Genomic DNA, 19,621 nt, shown 5'->3' on the forward strand with positions numbered 1-19,621 from the left:
TTTTTTTTTTTTTTTTTTTTTTTTTTTTTTTTTTTTGCACCCGGGATCGAACTCAGGACCTTGTGCTTGCAAGGCAGGCATGGGGCTCGCACTTTTGCTTTTGTATCATTCATTCATTTACAAAGGGGCTTTATATATTATGGATGTTAATTATTCAGCAGTTGTATGTGGAACTCTATCTCCCCAAATGTGCATACTGTGCCACAAAGTTCCAACCCTCAGTGTCTCAGAATGTGACTTAGAAATGGGGCCCTATCAGAGAGAATGAGGACGAAGTCACCCTGGAGTAGGGTAAGTCCTACACCAAAATGACCAGAGCCCCTATAAAGAGGGACATTTGGCCACAGACATGCAAAGAGAGAACAGCACGTGAAGGAGACAGAGATCTACAAGCCAAGGGTGGGACAGGATTGCCAGCAGACCACCAGAAGGGAGGAGAGAGGCACGGAGCTGACCTCTCCCTCATGTCTTGCAGGGGTGCACAGCCTGAAGACCCCTCCAGCACCACGGGGCAGTGAACTTCTGTCTGTACCCGTTTGTGGTACCACAGCCCCAGAAAAATGATACAGATGCAGGGTAGACACATTCTGAGGCTGTCTTTTCATTTTCTTTACCATGTTTTCTGAGGAACAGCTCATCACTTTAACATGGCAAACGCATCTAACGTTTCCTTCTATGGTTCTTATTTTATTTTGTGACCACTGGAAGAGACACAGGATTCGGAGGCCATGAAGATATTCTCCTTTATGGCCCTCTAAAACTAAAATCTGGCCTTTCAAATATAAGTTCTTGACTGAGACGGCTTAGTTTTGCTGGGAGGGAAGCCTCTGTTTTCATTCTGAGGTAGTGGTCACCTTTTTTCCTTGCTGCCTCAGAAGGCCGTGAGCTCCCTGAGGGCAGTGGTCTCACATCCCTTCTCTCCATCCTCTGGTGCATCTGGTCTGTAACAGACCCTTAGCAGATGCTGGTGCAACAAACTGTTTACTCATCTCTAGCACGGGCAGCGGAGCCCTCCAGGAAAGCCTGGAGAGCCGCTCAGTCTTCTGATGTCTGAGAGTTTATGTCCCAGACTCCATGGCCATCCAGATGTGATTGACCTTCTTCAGGTCCACTCCGGCATCTCGAAGAGTGAGACCGAGTTTATCCAAACTCAGCTTCCCCTGAGTGTCTTGCCGCAGAGTCCTGTTCAGCAGAGAGGGCTCTAGAAGATGCAGCACTCAACCTAAACCTGAAACCACACCAGACGTTTAGCCTGGTCTCCAGCACCCCAGGAAAGAACACATAGTGGGGACACCCTGGTCGGACATGCGACGGGACAAGGACTTACAGGAAGCAGGAGGAGCAGAGGCAGAGTCTTCAAGGCAGGAGCACCCAGGCCTAAGTTTTGCTGCCACCCCTCCTTCCATTTCTGCACAGAAAGCTCCTCTGCTCTGCACCTCACTAACTCCGGCCCAGCTCAAACCCAGCCCTGCCACTGTCACCAGGTGTCCACAGAGAAGTTCCCCCATGTCATGCACTCAGGCAGCACACAGTAGGTGCTCATCCATTTACTGGGTGACCAGGTCAGGACAAAGGGTGCAGCAGTGACCGAGAGAGGCAAAGTCCCTACAATGGAATTCCTGATAGCAAAGGGTGCTGAGAGAATTAATTGTGCAATTACTTCATTACCATGGGGGTGGTGCCCTGTGAAGGATAGGGGTGCTGCAGGAACTGACCTTGCCAAACCTCCCGAGCAAAGGTGACGCTGAGCTAGGAAGGAAGACCAGGGGTCTGAAGGCATCGTTTGGATCTGGAACGTTCCCCAAGGCCCACATGTTTAAGGCTTGGCCCTCAGCTTGCGCCACTGGGAAGCAGGGGACACTCTGGGAGGTGGGACCCCCTGGGAGGTGTCTTCGTCATTGACAGCGTGTGCTTGAAGGGCAGTATGGAACCCTGGCCTCTCTCCCACTCGTCTCTGCTCCCTGACCACAAAGTGAGTGGATCTGCTCCGTCTCATGTTCCCGCCTTGGTGTACTGCAAAGCAATGGGTCTTCCAAGCCATGGGATCCCGCGTGATCACCGAGGTCCAGCGAGACCCTCTCCGGGGATGCTCCACCCTGCACCACCACGTTCCGCACTCCAGACTGCGCTGATCAGCACCACGCCTACCCATCTTTGGCCGCTCCTTCCGCTCCACTGCCTGGCACCTCTAACCAGCAAGCCTCTCACCCAGGAAAACAGAGGGATCTTAGAGACTCCACCCCATGTCCAGTTCCTAAAATCCCTCCTCTCTAAACCCACCTCACCTGCTGTACGGCACAACACCTGGGTGTGTCACCAGCCCCAGCAAATCTCACCTTGTCTCTGTGCTCACAGGTGTGACTGTGCCCCAGGGGACTTGTGGTGATGTCTGTTACAACTTTGGGTTGTGACCATTGGCAGAGGGGGAGCTACTGGCGCCTCCCGATAGAGGCCAAAGATGATGCTTAATTTACAGGGCACAGGACAGCCCCAGAGCACAGAATGTTTCCGCCCATGACGCCGGGAGTACCACAGAGAGAACCTCGCTCGAAATCCAGCCCACACCCCACTCCAGGAACAACCGAAAACCGGAATCTGACCAAGTGTCTCCCTCACTTTTTGTCTTTTGATGGCTCCCATGTCCCTCAGGATGATGCCTACAATCTGCTGCCCTCGATCTCCTGTTACTTCATTCCCCACAGGGGCAAAGTGCGCACCAGGAAAACGGAATATTCCAGACCACCCAACCTCCCTCCCATTCCCAGAGCGCACACCGTGGGGCAGGCGCCCTTGTCATGTTCTCCTCACCCTTACAGTGAATACTGTGGGGCCATTTATTTCATGAACAGAAACTCCACAGCGGGCCAGGCCCTAGCGCAGCACTGGGCACAGTGCCACGAACAGGCCCCGGGAAGCCCACCCCCAGAAGTGGTATAGTTTGAATAAGAAACGTCCCCAAAGACCCATGCACTGAGAGCTCAATCCCCAGTGTAGCACTGTTCAGAGGGGAGGCCTAAGAGGTGACTGGGTCGGAAGTATGCCAAGCTTATCAACAGGCTGTGGGAGGTGGGCCCAAATGGAGGCAGTGGATCCCTAGGGCAATGACTTGAAGACTCCATCTGGTCCCTGGCCCCTTCCTCTCAGGTTCTTTCCCTCTCCCTCCACTTCCTGGCTGCCATGAGGTAAGCACTTTCCTCTACCATGCCCTTCCGCCACGATGCTTTTGCCTTGCCACAGGCCTAGAGCAATGCAAGGCAGCCGTGTACTGAAATCTCTGAAATTATGAGTCAAAATAAACCTTTCCTTCTCTAAGTTGACTTTCTCAGATATTCTGTCACAATAACGAAAACGTGACTAGCAGAGTGGGTTACAATTTATGATTCTAGTTTCTAACTGCGCCCACCAGCTTGGACTGCAAGCCCTTCACTTCCCACTTTATCCCCAGGAGCCAAGCTGAAGCCAATGCATGGGAAACCTCCAAACATGCTCGACATGTAAACGAACCCTAACTTCAGCAGAAAACAGCAGCTGAGCACGCTGCATGCATTACCCCATCCCGCCAGGGTGCCCTTGGGGACAATGACGTACTGCTGACAGCCAGCCAGCACTACCTAGGATGCGCTGTACGCTTTCCTTTTAATCCTCACAACAACCCTGCAAGGAGGCACCATTGTTACCCTCACTGTCCATGAGGAACCCGAGACACGTCTGACATGGCGCAGCAGGCAGGTGGCACAGCCAGGATGTGGATAAGACACTGGTGTCTGCACCAGGTTCCTGGCGCATAGTTCAAGATCCCTAAGATCTCTGGAGTGATAGAGGCGTCTTTTGTATGCCAGTGAGGTGGCTGGTGGCTGGGAACCCCTAGATGGCTTAAAGATGGGGCTGGTCGCTAGGAAGGCCATGCTGGAACCTTCAGTCCCATGGGAGAGGAAGCTGGAGGTTGAGTTCAGGGGCCAATGGCCAATGATTTAACCAACTGTGCTGACCTAATGGAATCTCCATAACCCCCTAAATAACAGGGTTTGGAAGCTTCCAGTTTGGTGATTACATGATGGTAGTGGAGGGTGGTGAGCCTAGAAAGGGATGGGAACTCCACCACACCTCTCTGCCCCACACCATCCAATGCTCCCTGAGTGCATCGTTTTTTAAATACATATATATATATCTACAGAGCCTCACTGTGTAATCCAGGCTCTCCTCCAACTTGCAACCTTCCTGCCTCAGCCTCACAAATGCTGAAATTACAGTGTACCCCACCACATCCAGCCTGAGTCGTACTGTTTATAATGAACTGATGATCACAAGTGAAGTGCCTCCCTGAGTTTGGTGACCATTTCTAGCAAGTTACTGCACCTGAGGATGGACCACAGGAACCCTCCATTTATAGTAGGGTCAACAAGCTAGGGCTCGACTGGCCGCTGAAGCAGGAGCATTCTGTGGATCCACGCTTTACCCTTGAGGGTCTGCACTAGCTCAGGGCAAAGACTGCCAGAACTGAATTTTAGAACCCTAAATTGGGGTCCAGAGGAATGGAGAATGGACGGGTATGGAGAAAACTCCACACATTCGGTGCCAGAAGTGTTGCCAAAACGGTTCACAGCGTACGAACCTGAGGAGATGGACTCAGACCCTGTGATCTTGACTACTATTTTTGTTGCTGTTGTTGTTGGTACTGGGGATTGAACTCGGGTCCTTGTGCTTGCAAGGCAGGCAGCGGCACCATTGAGCTAAATCCCCAGCCCTATTCTTTCCATTCTTATCTCCAGTTTCTCCACTGAAAATGGAGGCTCAGAGAAGTCAGGGAAACCCCCCGAGGTCACACAGTGTTTCCTGGGAAACTGGCGCCCAGTCTGAGCAGGTGCTTGGTAAGTACCTGCTGCATGGATGAAGGCGTAAGATACCACGTCAGGGCTGTGAGACTGCAAAGCCCACCTTCTTACCACTATACTCTAGGGCCTGCTCCCACGGCTGGCATGTGGTAAGAATGTAATGGCTCCACTGTTTGATTTGGAGGCTGCTTTGGCAGCACATACACTAAAATTGTTTAATTTGGAAAAAACACCAAATCCAGGGCATCCTTCGCAGCTTCATTTCTCTTTTCTGTCAGCTGACCTGAGGCACCCTGTTATACAAACGGTACCTTATCTCGGTCTCTGGTTTGGGGGTCACCTCCTGCTCCCATCTATTCAGCATTCCTGCCCCTCCCCCTTCTGGTACCAGAACTTCTTTGCTGTGATGTATATGGGACACTAAACCTGGGCAGCCGACCCTGCCCACCCTGGCCTCTCCCCAGCCACGGTGATTGGCTCAGAGGTGGCCATGAGATCAACCCAACCAATCAGAATCCTCCTCTATGAGGAAGTTATGGGCAGAATTCTAAAATGGCCCTCAGGGGACTCTGTACAACCCTCTCCCCTTCAGTGTGAGACCTCTGAGTATGATGAGATGGTGCTCCGTGACTGGATGACATTATACAGCACAGGGAAAGGTTTTCATTTATAATTAAGGTCCCTTACCAGTTAATGGAGTTCACTGAAAGGGAGGTTATCCTGGGGGGGTCAGACTTGATCCGATGAGCAGCAGCAGATCTCTCCAGGTTAGGTTCAAAGTGGCCTTGAAGCAGTGAACTGTCATGTATAGAGAGGTCCACGGCCAGGGAAGAGTGGAGCCTCCGGAAGCTGAGGACTCACTCCTACAGCTGTGCAAGACTGCATTATGCCAACAACCACTTAGCCTGGAAGAGGCCTCATGCCTCACATGAGATCAGAGCACCAAACAACACCTTGATGTGACCTGGTGAGACTGAGCAAAGGACCAGCGAAGTCCTGTCTGGAAAGCATGAGACAATACACGGACACTGTTTCACGTTCATGGTGATTTGCTCTGCAGCCACAGCACACTGATACAGGGCGCTGGGCTGAGTGCTGGCTGGAGGCTATGCATCCTAATGTCTACCAGGTAGAGCGTCCGTCCATATTTCTGATGACCAGGTTTGGGCCCCTGGATCCAGCCTGAAGCTCCTGGGGCTGTGTCCTGAGGGGAACTTTTCCCTCTAACTGCTATCAAGGGAACCTCAGTTGGGGTTGTGTCTCTGGTGGCCCTAGGTCCTGATATTTCATGCACAGGTGGCAGGTCCTACCCTGCAGGGGGCCGCAAGGCAGCTGGCCTCTGTGTGCCTCCAATAAGCACGCCTCCTGTCTCAACAGGGTTTAAGAAAACAGCCTCCTGTTTCAGGGGGTGTTAAGTGCAGGCCACGTGGTCAACGGGGCCATCCGGGTAACTAGAGCCTTGGTGGGTGTGGCAATGAAGGGGACTTCTGCTGTAGGTCCTCAAGGACATGAAGGCACCACTGAGGGAGCTCTGGGGGTGAGGTCAGAGCTGTCCCTTGTCTGATCCCTCACAGGAGCGTATAGCCCTGCCTCCAGTGACATGGAGCTGATCTGACCTTCCCACAGTGACTCCTGCTGGCCCCATCTCCTTCCCAAAACCAGTTCAACAAGACCTCAGAGCCAAGGATGCCAACACGGCCACCAGCTGGTCAGAAACTCTTTGGAAACCAGGCCTTCCGCTTTACTCCTCCCTCTGCTTCATCCTCTCTGCACTGGCTTTCCACCCATCTTGAAGCCAGTAAAAGCTGGAGTAAAAGTCCACATCAGTCAAGGTCACACCTTCTAGTAACATCTGACACCAGCTCTGGACACCTAGCCCAAGGGGGAGCCCACTGGAGATGAGGCTCGATGGGAAGTAGGGAGGTGAGATTTACAGTCCAGAGAGCCAACTGGATTACTCATATCTTTCCAGAGCCGAGTCGTCTATACAGAATCCACCAGCCTCCTGTGGTTGTGCACCAAGAGTGCAGCTGGGAACCTGGGGTGTGCTGGTGGTACAGAACGGACGATGGGTTTGACAGTTTAGTATGACAAAAGGCCCATTTCATGCTCACACTTTTTAAATAGTGATGACATGTAAAAATGACAACATTTTAGATGTACCGGATTCAATAAAATGGTGTTCAAATTAATTTCAGCTGTTTCTTTCTAGCTTTTTATTTATTTTGGTACCGGGCATCAAACTTGGGACTTTGTGCTCACAAGGCAGGCGGTGGCATGACTGAGCTAAATCCCAGGCCTTCTTTCTAGCTTTTAAAATGTGGTGTGACAGTTAAAGTGGGGTATCAATGGGATTGGCTTGAGAGCTGCTGAGGGGAATAGTAAAGGATATTTCTGGGTGTATCTGGGTGGGTTAGAGATCTGTGACCTTGGGGACTATGTCTGGTCCCCGATCCCTTCCTCTCTGGCACTGTTTCCCTAAGCTGCTTTCTAGCCACCATGAGCTAGCATCTCTTTGCCCCCTCCACCCTTCTGCCATGACATTTCTGCTTGGGACCAGCCAACCATGGACTAGACCCTCTGAAACCATGAGCCAAATTGAACCTCTCCTCCTTTAAGCTGTGGGTGTTGAGTATTTGTCCTGGCAACAGGAATGCTGGACAATACATGTGGCTATTAGGAAACCTGAATTACATTTGTGGCTTACATTATATCACTAAGCATCTGCATTGCTCTAGAGAGAAATACATGAAGATCCACAAAGATCTGCTCAAGAGCATTCATAGGTATCTTGATGATTCAGTCCTTTTCCTTCTAGAGAGCCCAACATAAACCCTGGATAAAACCCTTTTACCACCGCTGGGTATGGGCACATTTCCTGACTCCCTGGCCTCAGTCTTGCTATCTGCACAACAGAGACAATAAGAGCACCTCTTGTGTACTATGAGCATTACATGGGTGAATATATATATATGACTTAGACATCAGCACTGAAGAACTGAATCTATTATTACTTTAGACATCATTTTCCTTAAAGCTGAGCAGAAACAGTTGTGCTACTGCTTCAAATGAAAAGGCCTTTTCTCCCCTGGTTCCATCAATTTTCTCTTTGTGTCATAGATGTGGATGGCCATGAATGTTTCTCAAAGGCTACTACAGCTAATAAGAAAGTACTGAGCTCAGGAGTCATGCTGCTTAAGTCCTGGACCTGCCATTTGTTCCCTGGATAAACCACATGAGTCACCCACTGACCAGGACCTCAGTTTCTCCCCACTGTAAAATGGGGAAGACGACCTATCTCACAGGCTTTTGTGAGTATTCTATGGGATCACGTATTAAAAAAAAAAAAATAGAGATGGTCCACACTATCAGAAACAGGAAGCACTTGACAAACACTTGCTATTCATTATATTGTGACAGGCGAGGGCAGGGACCAGGCCCTCTCGTGTTTGTAGCCGCAGACCTGTCATACATATCTGCTCAACCAATGTTGTCAGCCCAAGGAAACCTTCAACTTCTCTCTGTCTAACCAGAGACCCCTGTGATCCCTCTGGAGGTCAGATACCTGAGCCACCCAACCTGCTGAACACTGGGAACTCAGGACTCCACCTTCCCAACCCGCCGGAGCTGATGAAAGGCTTGTCTGTCAAGCGTTACTTTTTTCTCCTTAGTCCAACTGTCGATCTCATGGCCAGGAAGATTTCAGTGTAATCATCACAGCAATGACTGCCTACGACATTTACTTAAGTGTTGTTACCAGTGAGGCCTTGCCCTGTGGGACCACCTGGGAATCATCAGCTGACACCTTGACTACAAGTTGGGGTTGTCATTCCTGCCATTTCCCCAGGAAGTTAAGCTGCGAAGGTCAAGAGCTGATACCAGACTGAATGCATTTGCCAACTTCATGACCTTGGGCTAGTGACTTGAGCAAGGACAACTTTCTGTGCCTCAGTTTCTTAACTCTAAAAGAATAATAGGATACTGACAGTCCCTGAATAGTTTTCAAACTTAAGTGGAAAGCCCTCAGACAGGGCCAGGTCCCTAGAAAGCATTCAGGGCAAGCCAGCACTTACTGATGCCACTGAGAGACCACTCAATGTCACACCGCTAGAAGCGCTGGGCTGGCTCTGACCTGAGTTTATGGGACTGCTTGGCTGTGCTTTTGATCAGTTTGGCAGCACTGTGTTCATGGGTCAGACTCTCCGTCCTCAGCACGTTACACAGCTAGATCTCTAACTGCCCACAACAACCGTCCAGCTAAGTCCTGCTAGGATAAGTGGCATGATGGCAAATGTGAAACTCTCCAGGGAAAAGGGACTTGTGGCACTTGTTTATACGCTGATTTCAAGCTACCAATGTGACAACAGCAGGTTTGCAAAATTCCTTGAAAATTTAACACACAGCTCTGTGAGCCAGTGCAAGCTGGCAGCAGCACACCGCATGATTCCCCTTTGACAGATAAAGAAACTGAGGCTCAGAGACAGAAAGAGACCCGCCTGAACCCACACCTCTAATAGGAGCAGAGCCAGCACTTTAACCGAGTCTGGATGGATCCATCTCTGTGCTCTTAGCCACTAGAGCACATCCTTTGTCGGGCAAAGCAGTTGGCACAGTGGTAAGACTGCCTGCCTGGAAGTCAGGCCAACTAACCCCAGGGCAAGGAAAGCTGAGGGACTCTGGATAAGTCTCTCAACCTCTCTATACTGCAGTTTTCTCATCTATGAAATAGGGAAGTTGACTGGTCCAAGTCACCTTTCGGTCCCCTTCTACTTCATGTTCTAACTGGAATCAAAAGGCTCATGTTGAAGTCTAAACTAGAAAATCAATTTACTCAAGAATGAGGAAAACAAGAAGGACTACTTAAAAAGAAATTTCTAATTTATGGCTGCTTTGTAAGGCTCTAGCCTGGGCTAAATTACTGCATCCTCAAGAACCTGGACAGGAAATAATTTTAACTCATACACAAAGGCCAGGATTCTGAGAAGCTCATAGGAAAGGGCAGCTCAGAGCCAGTTAACGAGGGACCTTCCTTAAAACATCGACATCTGCCTTCTCTGGGGCCTTGCCTGTGACAGCTGCAAATGGGGAGTGACCACAAAATCCAAAGTGTAGCGAGGTGTCCATGTTTACCAGGCTGTTTTCTGCAGCTGACAAGGTGGGCTGGGGGCACCTATCACTCCAAGCAGTTTCCAGGGACCATGAACTACCAGCACAAAACTCCAAGCATCTCAAATTATTATTATTATTTTTTTAAAGTTTCAGTGAAACTACTCTATATAGAATTATCATGGTGGATAGAGGTCATCATAATTTGTCAAAAACCACAGAACACCCAATGCCAAGAGTGTACCCTAAAGTAAACTATGAATTGGGGACAACAATGATGTCAATACAGGTCCGGCAACTGCCTGAAATGTACTATTCTGGTAAGGAACGCTGGTACGGGGGAAGCTGAACCTGTGTGGGGTCACAGGGTGCATGGGTGACCCCTGAATATTCCTCCCCACATTTCCATGACCTAAAACTGCCCTAAAAATAAATAGTCTTTAAAAATAATCCTGAAATCTCTTCTATCATCTGGATCAAAGTAGTATATGGTTCATCTCAAAGTAGGATATGTGGTATAACCAAGAAATACACTGAAGTTTCAATAAAAATAAAAAAAATTACTGTGAAAGACATTGTCATTAACCCCCTCAAAATAATCCTTGTTCGAACACACTCATCCCACCATCTCGCCACTTTCTGAAGCCGTTCTGGAAGTTCTCTTTCATGAGTGTCTTTTCATGGCTGTCCCATGTCCTGAATTGATGCAAAGCCCCAAGAGAAATTTCTGTCAAGTGAAAACATTATGATGTATCTTCATCCATCTTACTCACCATATCTGGCATTGTACCACCTTCTGGCTCTTCTGCAAAGTCAAAATGACCATGAAAGGAAAACATTTTTAATCCATTCAGAACACCGAGGCAGCCAGGACGACACAGCTAAAGACGCTCATGAAAGAGGGCTTCCAGGGCTGCTTCAGAAAGTGCCGAGGAGGGTGGGATGAGTGTGTTTGAAGCAAGGGAGACTGTTTTGAGAGGAATTAATGACAAAGTGTTTACTATACCAAATTAGAAAAAATTTTAAGCACCCTGTATTTTTTTTTTTTTTATCACACTGCATATACTGAGACCAAAATCAGTTCCAAGGCCAGTTCCTCTGATCTCAACTTCATTTGCTCCCCAAGCTCCTCTCCTCTTCTTGGGTTCCTCCATCCCAGCTCCCTCCCTGCATCCTCTGGGTACTTGGTCCCCAGTACCACGTCCTCAGGTACATGGTTTGCCAGGGCTCTGCCTGACCTGGTCTATCATGAGGAGGTACAGGGGGCAGGGAGAACAGCCTCTGCAGGGAAATGGCCTGGGTTCAAATTCCAGCACTGTGGCTACGGCCACTTCCTTCACACAGGCCTCAGTTTCCTCATCTATAAAAACAGGATGGCAATAAGAGTTAATAAATCTAAAAATCCAAAATGTTCCCAAATTCAAAACATTTTAACCCAAATTATTACTAGCAATCAAATGGCAAGTGCACTAAAAATATTACAAAAAATTATCTTCAGGTTATGTATAAGGTATATCATGGAAGGCTTTTTGGTGTTTTTTTTTTTGTTTTTTTTTTTTCCTTTGTACTACTTAAAAGGGAACCCAGGGCCACCAACATGTTGTTACGGCTCATATCCAGATATCTCCCCAAAGCTTCATGGGGTCATAGTTGGGGATTTTCAGAGGTGGCTGCATCTAGAGTGTGTGATGCCCGGATCAAAGGTGTGTGATTACTAAATCAGTCCACTGATTGGTTTGGCACAGTTCTGGGTGTGGATACTGGAGAAGGCCAGCCTAAGGGCATATATCCTGGATAGAATACAAGGGATGGAAAGAGGGCTGCTGTCATTACTGCTTTCTTGCTACTTTACTGCTTTGCTGCCTTCTGCCCACCATGCATTGTTTCTCCTCTGTGATGCCCCTCTGCCACACCACCCTGCCTTGGAGCCAGCTGATTGTGGACTGAAACCTCTACAAACTGTGAGTCCAAATAAACCTTCTGTCCCTTAACTTTAGGTGTCAGGTATTTTGTGTCCACTAGAGAAAAGTAACTAAGACACATGCTAAGCAAACACTGTACCACTGAGCTGTATTTCCTGCCTTCTAAGGGGTATATGAAACATACATTTCCAACAGTGGAGGCTCAGTATGTACGAAGAAAGCCCTGGCACACCGAGAGAGCTATGTAAAAGTCAGTCATCATTAGTACCGTCACTGTACACCCCTCAACTACCCATGCAGCAAGATCCTCATCCCTAGTTAATGGGGGTAGCGCTAGATCCATGTTCACACTTAACCAAGTCAGCCCAATTTAAAAGAGAATGTGCTAAGCCAGGCACACATCTGTCATACTAGTTACCTGGGAGGTTAAGGCAGGAAGATTGCAAGTCCAAGGTCAGCCTGGGCAACTTGGCAATACCCTGTCTCCAAATAAAAATTTAAAAAGGGGATGGGGATGTAGCTCAGTGGGAGACCACTTGCCTAGCCTGCGAGGCCCTGGGTTCCAGCAGAAGCACTGAAACGAACAAAAACAGGTAATGCTTTACACACAATGACATTTATTCAACACAACACCTTAGTGAATCCCTCCAAAATTTTAAAGATCTTGAGAATAAGTGATAGCACAAGCTGACGTCCATGCAGTAGTTAATATGGCAAGCCTGTCCCTGAACACAGGCAGGGTACTGAGTGGGGGCATTTGCTGTTGATCCTAGACTGGCCACTGGGCCCAAAGCTGAGGATCAGGGAGAGGCAAAGGAGCCATCATCAGCTGGGACCCAATCCCTCCTCAGGAGCTATAGGAAGCCAAGGCCTGGTTCTGCAGGGTCCACAGGTTCACTGTTCCCAGGCTCCAGAGGGAAAAGATTCAGGGTGGAGGGCGCACTGGCTAAGTCAAAAGAGCGATGGATTTTCCTGCCCTTCCTCCCTCCCCTCTGGCCTCAGCTCGAAAGCTGCCTGGAGAGGCCTTGCAGGGTGAGCCCCTCTGTAGGAAGAGTGCTGCCATTTCTGTGGACTTCTGCTCAGCCCGGGGTCTCACTCATCTGCTTTGTATCTTTCTGATCAGAGCAGAGGAGAAATGAAGACGGGGAAGCAGAGAGAAGGAAGAGTGGGGATCTGCATCCTGAGCCCTAAGTGAGGGTACACACCACATACAGAGGTGGTGAGGCAAGTGTGGTGAGGCTGCAGGTGACCACCCAGCTCGCCGTCTCGACACATCAGTGTCCACTGAACTTCTCCAGGCCACCAGTGTCCTCTTTACTCACATCCACGTGGCCAGCCAGAGGTGCCCAGGGCATTGAGACTCCTGGGAGCACCTTGAAACCCGTGTGATGGGAGCCAGTGAACACTTGACCTGCTCCCTCACCCCTCCAGCCTGCTGCGCTGGGCTCCCTGGAGGACAAACTCCTGCAGCCCACAAGAAGGAGTAACTTGCAAGACAACACACCCTTTAATTACTTTCTTTCCCCCTTCCCTTCTAGTTCATTTTTCTGTCCCTTCTGAGAAAACATGCCCATTGAAACCACTGTCATGAGGTTGGTCTGTGGGGAAGCCCAAGCTAGGAGGACAGATGTCAGTCCTACGGGTCAGTGGTCACCAGAGAAGATGGCTGCGTCAGAAACAATACACGCAGACTCCACTTCCTAAGCCACAGCGCCCAGAAACCTGGACACCCGAGATCTAAAGGTTTCCTTTGACCAGAGCAATTGCAGGTGAAAGCAATCTTCAGAAATGTAAATATCCAGCCCTCCAGTGCACAAATAGCACTTTTGACTGAACATATTCTCTTCTTTTGGGGACCAAATCAAACATTCCTCCTCAGCAGTCAGTGAAGTTTTGTCATACAAGATTCTATACCCAAGCGGGGCAATGTGATGCATGCCTATAATCCCAGCACTTCGGGAGGCTGAGGCAGGAAGGGCACAAGTTCCAGCCCAGAATGGGTACTTTAGAAACATAGGGAGATTCTGTCTCACAGTAAAACATAAAAATGGGCTGCGGATATAACTCAGCGCGCAGGCCCTGGGTTCCATCCCCATACCAACAACAACAACAACAACAGTTTCTCTGCTCAGACACGACTCAGAATTAACCCCATGAACTTTGGCGAGCATGCTCCTTCCCCTATGGCTGCTCCATTCCATCACAATGGCAGCCGGACACTGGGTGTCCACTGTATGCCAGGCATTTGCAAGGCCCAGGCCCACCCCAGCTGTCCCATCTTATTACGCCACCACCAATCCAACCCGTGAGTGCCAAGGGCAAGCTCCAGACCCTTGTCTATTCGACAGCCAAACCTCTCAGCCCTCGAGCACCCGCCGTGTTCTCAGAATGAAGTCCAGAGTCCCTACCTGAGCATCGCCCCACACCCTTGCTAAAGTGCAGACTCATGTGCCCCCGAGGCTTAGGAATCTGAACCAGCAAGGCTGAGATCTGGGAACCTCGTGGCCTCCACTCTTGGGGGGATACTGACGCTTGTTACGGGGAACAGCTGCAGTAGTGGAAAGCCCCCTTCCTTTGCAGCCGCCAAAGTGGGGTTCAGTGGGGACCAGGGAAGCAGCCCAAAGCTGGCCACCTATTCCTGCCGCCCCACTCTGGATCCACACAGTCATCAGTTCTTGCCCAAAGATAGCAATTACACTTAATGGGTGCTCCATCTCCTCCTGTCTCTTGCTCCCAACGTTTTCTCATGAACATTTTCAAATACAGAAAAGCTGAAAGAACTGTAGTGAACACCCTTAGCTGCATCACCCAGATTCTACAGCATGCAGTTATTGTTACTCACAGTCTTTTAAATATGCTATTTCTGCTTTATTGCATACCTATCTATCCAACTCTCCATCTTTTTCAAAGGCATTTCAAAGTTCTGCAGCTGTCAGTATATTTCCTCCTTGTCTTCCTCCATTTGGATCGCCATCAGAAAAATACTATATGCTACTAATACTATATGGTGCTGATAAATAACAGAAGTGTATTTCTCATACCCCAGGGGCTTAGGATTTAGTCTATGGTGAAGGCTCTCACTGTCACACATTGGAAGGGACAAGGCGGCTCTCTGGGGACACTTACAAAGGCACCGTGTCAGGCGCAGTCAGAAACCTTTCTACTCCTAGCCTTCCAGGTTCGATATGCATCATGTGTTATAACTACGTAGCACTCTGGGACATTACAAAGTGCAGCCTTGCTCTGAAGGGGTGTGGGACAGGCCGCGTGCCCTCCTGACAACCACAACTGCCACCGTCACAGGCTTACCACCCACCAGGCCCTCCAACAAGGTGAGGGCCTGAACGCCTGGCTTCACACCTGGATGGGGGGCCATACCTCCACCCAACCTGGGAGGAAGCAGAGGGCCCATCACACCGGCAGGACATGGGGTGGCTGGGCCTATGCCACTGGCGGCAATGTCACCACAAAGGCTCCCCTGGGAAGGGGACTCCCACCAGCCTAATGGAGGCCGAGTGTCTCCATCTCCCATCCCTGCATCTGCACCAGGACTGGGAAGGAGAAAGAAAGACAAGAAGTGAGGGAGAGTCGGAGGACAGAAGAAACCAAACCACAAAGTGCAGTGATGTGCTGGGGAGGCTGTGCTAGGAAGGTGCCATCCGAGCAAAGACGGAAAGGGGGCCAGCTGTGTGCACATCAGATCCTCTGCATCTCCTGCGCGGAAGAACAGAACCTGGCAGGCTGGAACTACTGTGTTCTTTACGCTATAAGATTTCAGAAGGCGGAGTGGTGTCAGATACCCCAGAAGATGCACAGAAAACAGGCGACGTCTCTGGCCGGAGCGCCTGGAAGGAAGGTTCTCCCAGAGGCTGCTCACCCTCCCCTCTCCCACACCGCTTCCCCACACACAGCTGCCGTCCAGCTGCCACCTCACACACCATTTCACACCCACCAGGGCCACAGGCCAGAGGGGCAGGGATGCGATCTCTGAACTCCAGCAACCATTACTCTGTGATGGGGGAGACGGCGTCCATGCAAACAGCCTGGCTCCCTCGCCTGCTGTGGCTGTGGCTGCACGAGCTCTTGGTCTCCCCGTAGGTTTAGGACCATGGTGAGAGGCAACTCAATTGCACATCGTTTCTGTGACCTTCCTGTTCCATCCTGGTGTCACTTCCCTGATAAACAATGTCCTTGGCCTCAGAATTTTCTTAGAGAATGCAGTCCGAGAGCGATAAATCTCTACGTTTGAAGACCACACATACACACACCCTTACACATACACACACTGTTTTGTAGTGAAACCATCCCTCTTGGGCCTCATGTTTAAAACCTGCAAACATGCACTAAAAATTTTCTTTTTAAATTACAAAGAAATGAACAAAACCTGTACCCAGGACTCCATTGTAGAGCAAGTGTTCAGCAAATATAAAGCCCTGGTTCCATCTCTGGCTCCAAGAATAAAAAACAAGAAACTGTCCGCCTCAATGTGGTACTGGGTCATCAGATCCTGGACCAAGAGATACACCTCTGGTTTGTTCTTCGTATGTTCGTGTAAAATAGTCCTGCCTGCATCACAGGGCACTGCTGTCAGCAGTGTGCCGGGTCAGAGGAGCTTCTTACGGCTGGATCTTCCCCCCAGTGCCCACAACAGGTAAGACACGAATGCCCAACAGCCGCTGGGGACACAGCGGGGCCCAGGGGTGACGTCCCCAGCAGCCGATCCCACTTGCCAATCTAACAATCTGCCTGAGAAGCATCCACTTGTCATCCCAGTCTCTGGCCCTCACTTTTCTTTCCTGCCAAATCAATTTCTGAAAGTCAAAATGACGGATAGCTTTATACCCTGAGCAGTCATTCTCCTGATTAAGTAACAGTGTCAACGACAGAAAAGCTCCCAGAGTGGTGGTGGTTACACAAATCTGTCTACGCGATGAGATTTCACAGAAACACTTGCGTGTACACACACACACACACACACACACACACACACACACGCTCAGCAGTGCACATGAAAAACAGTGAAATCTGGACTGCGCCCAGCCTAGTTTCCAATGTCCACTCCCCGGCGTGGCTAATGTACTCCGGGGTGTAAGATGTCATCGTCAGAGGGTGAAGAAGACATGAGGACTCTGCTATTTTTGCAACTTCTTAAAGCCAAAAATCATCTCAGTATAAAAAAAGTTTCATAACTATAAAAAATAGTTATAAATAGCAAAGTGAAATAAAAACGACCATTCCTCAGTTAAGCCTGCAGGAGGAGACGCCGCAAAGCCGGCCTTACCTGTGAGCTGGGAATCAGCGCCTTCCACCAGTGCCCGCCCTTCACCAGGTCCACTTCGCACAAAGGCACGGACACTTTGCCGATGACACAGTGGCGCGAGAACTTATCAAAGTCCACCATGGTCAGGAGCAGGGTCCTCCTCTGAGCTTCTAGGAACGGGATGTCGAAGGTGTAGCGCTCCTCGAACACAGGCTTCTGGGTCTTGCGCTTGACCCCCGTCTGCTTAGAGTTCTTCTGGTCGGGCAGCAGGCAGATCTTGACGTAAGGGTTGGAGTGCGCCATGTCCTGGCGCGAGCCGTCGTGGGCGATGGGGGGCGGCAGGTCCCGGGCCTCGATGACCCTCACGGTGAGGTGGTTGTGCAGCAGGTCGTACTGCGTGCTGAAGTGCAGCATGCCCAGCTGGTACCTGGACAGGATCTCCTCGTCGGTCAGTGCGTCCACATCGTCGCTGCTGGCGTCCAGGGAGTAGAGCTGCGGCTCGAACTTCCGGAAGTAGTCATCGGGCGTGTAGGTCCGCCGGAGAACCGAGGGCTGGATCGGCTCCTTCTTGGCACTGAGGACGCCGAACTCAATAGGTTTGATATCGATGAGCGGGGAGCTGGGCCGTCGTGAGTCCAGACCTAAACAGAGGCCGAAACAGCAGTGAGCATCATTCCCTGGGCCGGGCAGCGGCACCGGCAACCCTGATGGGCGCTCACAGCTCCCCTGCTGCAAAATGTTCTTCCCTGTGCACTTGGGACCGCAGTCACCCCTAAATCCATGGGGTCGGTTCCAGGGCCCCCGTGGACCCCAAAAGTAGGACGATGCCCAGGCGCTTTATATACAAAGGCACCGTATTTATGTATGAAGTGCACACATCCTCCCGATGCTTCAGGTCATCTCTAGATTACTTGGAATCTCTAATGCCATGTGAATGCTTTGTAATTACTTGCTCTGTTCTGTCCTTTAGAGGACAATGACAAGAAATATGTCTGATGCCGGGCGTGATGGTGCACGCCTATAATCCCAGCGCTCTGGAGGCTGAGGGAGGAGGATCACTGTGAGTTCGAGACCAGCCTGGGCTACATAGTGAGTCCCAGGTCAGTCTCAACTACATAGAGAGACCCTGTCTCAAAAAAACCAAAAAAAAAGAAAGAAAGAAATATGTCTGGACATTTTCAGGGCAGAAGCATTTTCTCCTGAGTCCTTCTGATCCCTGTTGGGTGAAATGGAGGATGCAGAACCACGGGTACAGAGGGCTGACCGCGCGCTGATTTGTGTGTCCACATCACCACTGCTGCCACGGTTCTAAACGGACTGCACGTCCTTGGCCATCCACTCTCACGAGCCCTCTGACCATTAGGTCATCTCGGTTATCCCCAGTCTGTCCCAAAGGTCCCACCCTTAGAAGCAGAGGTAGCCTAACTGAATTGTTATCTCTCAGGCTGACGTGAGAGATGTATGCCAAATGGTTAGCTGATGTGCTTTATGAAATCTAATATTTAAATAAAATACTTGGGGGAAAAGGCAAAAGAAGAAGAGGAACAGGAAGAAGAAGAAAGACGATGCAGCAGCAACAGCAGAGGTAGCAGGTGTCAGGTGTGGCTTGTCTGGCGGTCACCATCACCTTGTGCTGCCGCCCCATGTGCCTGCGCCAAATTGCAACTCAGCTACTTATTCATGAGCCCTGTGACTCCGGGCACACGACGTCAAGTTCCCCAGATCTCAGTTTCGCCCTTCCGTAAAACAGTAACAACACCTACTTCAAAGACAGTGGTGAGGATTCACTGAGCCGATGCCTGGGAAGGACCAGGCACACACTGTGCGCAGAGCTCACATGGCAATAAGCGCATCTCTTAAGGGTCCTGCTGGAACCTCAGGGCTCCAAGGCTGCCTCCCCCCTTCGTCAGCCAGCAGCCCATCACTCTAGTCTTCGCTCCTCCCGTTCTGACAGTGAGCTCACAGCGTTACCGTCCATCGCCCACACACCTGTCGTGCCAGCTAACATCACGAGACTCCTGCCTGACGCACAACAGGTGCACTGATAATCACGCCAGGAACACCTGCGTCCAGGGCCAGGCGCAAGACGGAAACCGTGGAGAGCAGCACTGCCCACAGGAGCAATACAAGCCACACAGGTAACTTCAAACGTACCCAAATCACAACATGTAAAATGTGCAAATAAATAAGTGCGATTTAATGTAAACGGTTGATTTTATTAGACCTACTAGCTGACTATCCTTAATCCAAAAATACAAAATGCTCCCAAATCTAAAATTCTTTGAGTGCTAATACTGATGTCCCAGGGAAAAGGCTTCCCTGACCTTCTGCGGTGGGTGGCAGCCAAAATGCAGGTGCATTCAAAATATTATATAGTTACTTTCAGGTTGTGCACGGAAGATCTGAAACATGGATGAATTTCGTGTTCAGATGTGGGTCCAGATATTATTATTATTATTATTATTTTTTTTTTTTTGGTACCAGGGACTGAACTCAGGCCC

The 19,621-nt window shown here is 50.0% G+C and overlaps 1 protein-coding gene across 2 annotated transcripts in view; it reads right to left on the minus strand.

The window, feature by feature from the left end:
* The window catches only part of Syt17 (synaptotagmin 17), a 70,210-nt gene that overhangs the window by 41,494 nt on the left and 9,095 nt on the right, over positions 1-19,621 (minus strand). For both annotated transcript variants that reach the window (XM_010631630.2, XM_010631631.2), the window contains exon 5: positions 17,142-17,761. In XM_010631630.2, the coding sequence (XP_010629932.1) occupies positions 17,142-17,761 (620 nt within the window). The remainder of the gene's footprint in view (positions 1-17,141; positions 17,762-19,621) is intronic.

Source organism: Fukomys damarensis, unplaced genomic scaffold (genome assembly GCF_012274545.1).
Source record: "Fukomys damarensis isolate Sample0158 unplaced genomic scaffold, DMR_v1.0_HiC HiC_scaffold_34, whole genome shotgun sequence".
In the NCBI taxonomy this organism is placed as follows: domain Eukaryota; kingdom Metazoa; phylum Chordata; class Mammalia; order Rodentia; family Bathyergidae; genus Fukomys; species Fukomys damarensis.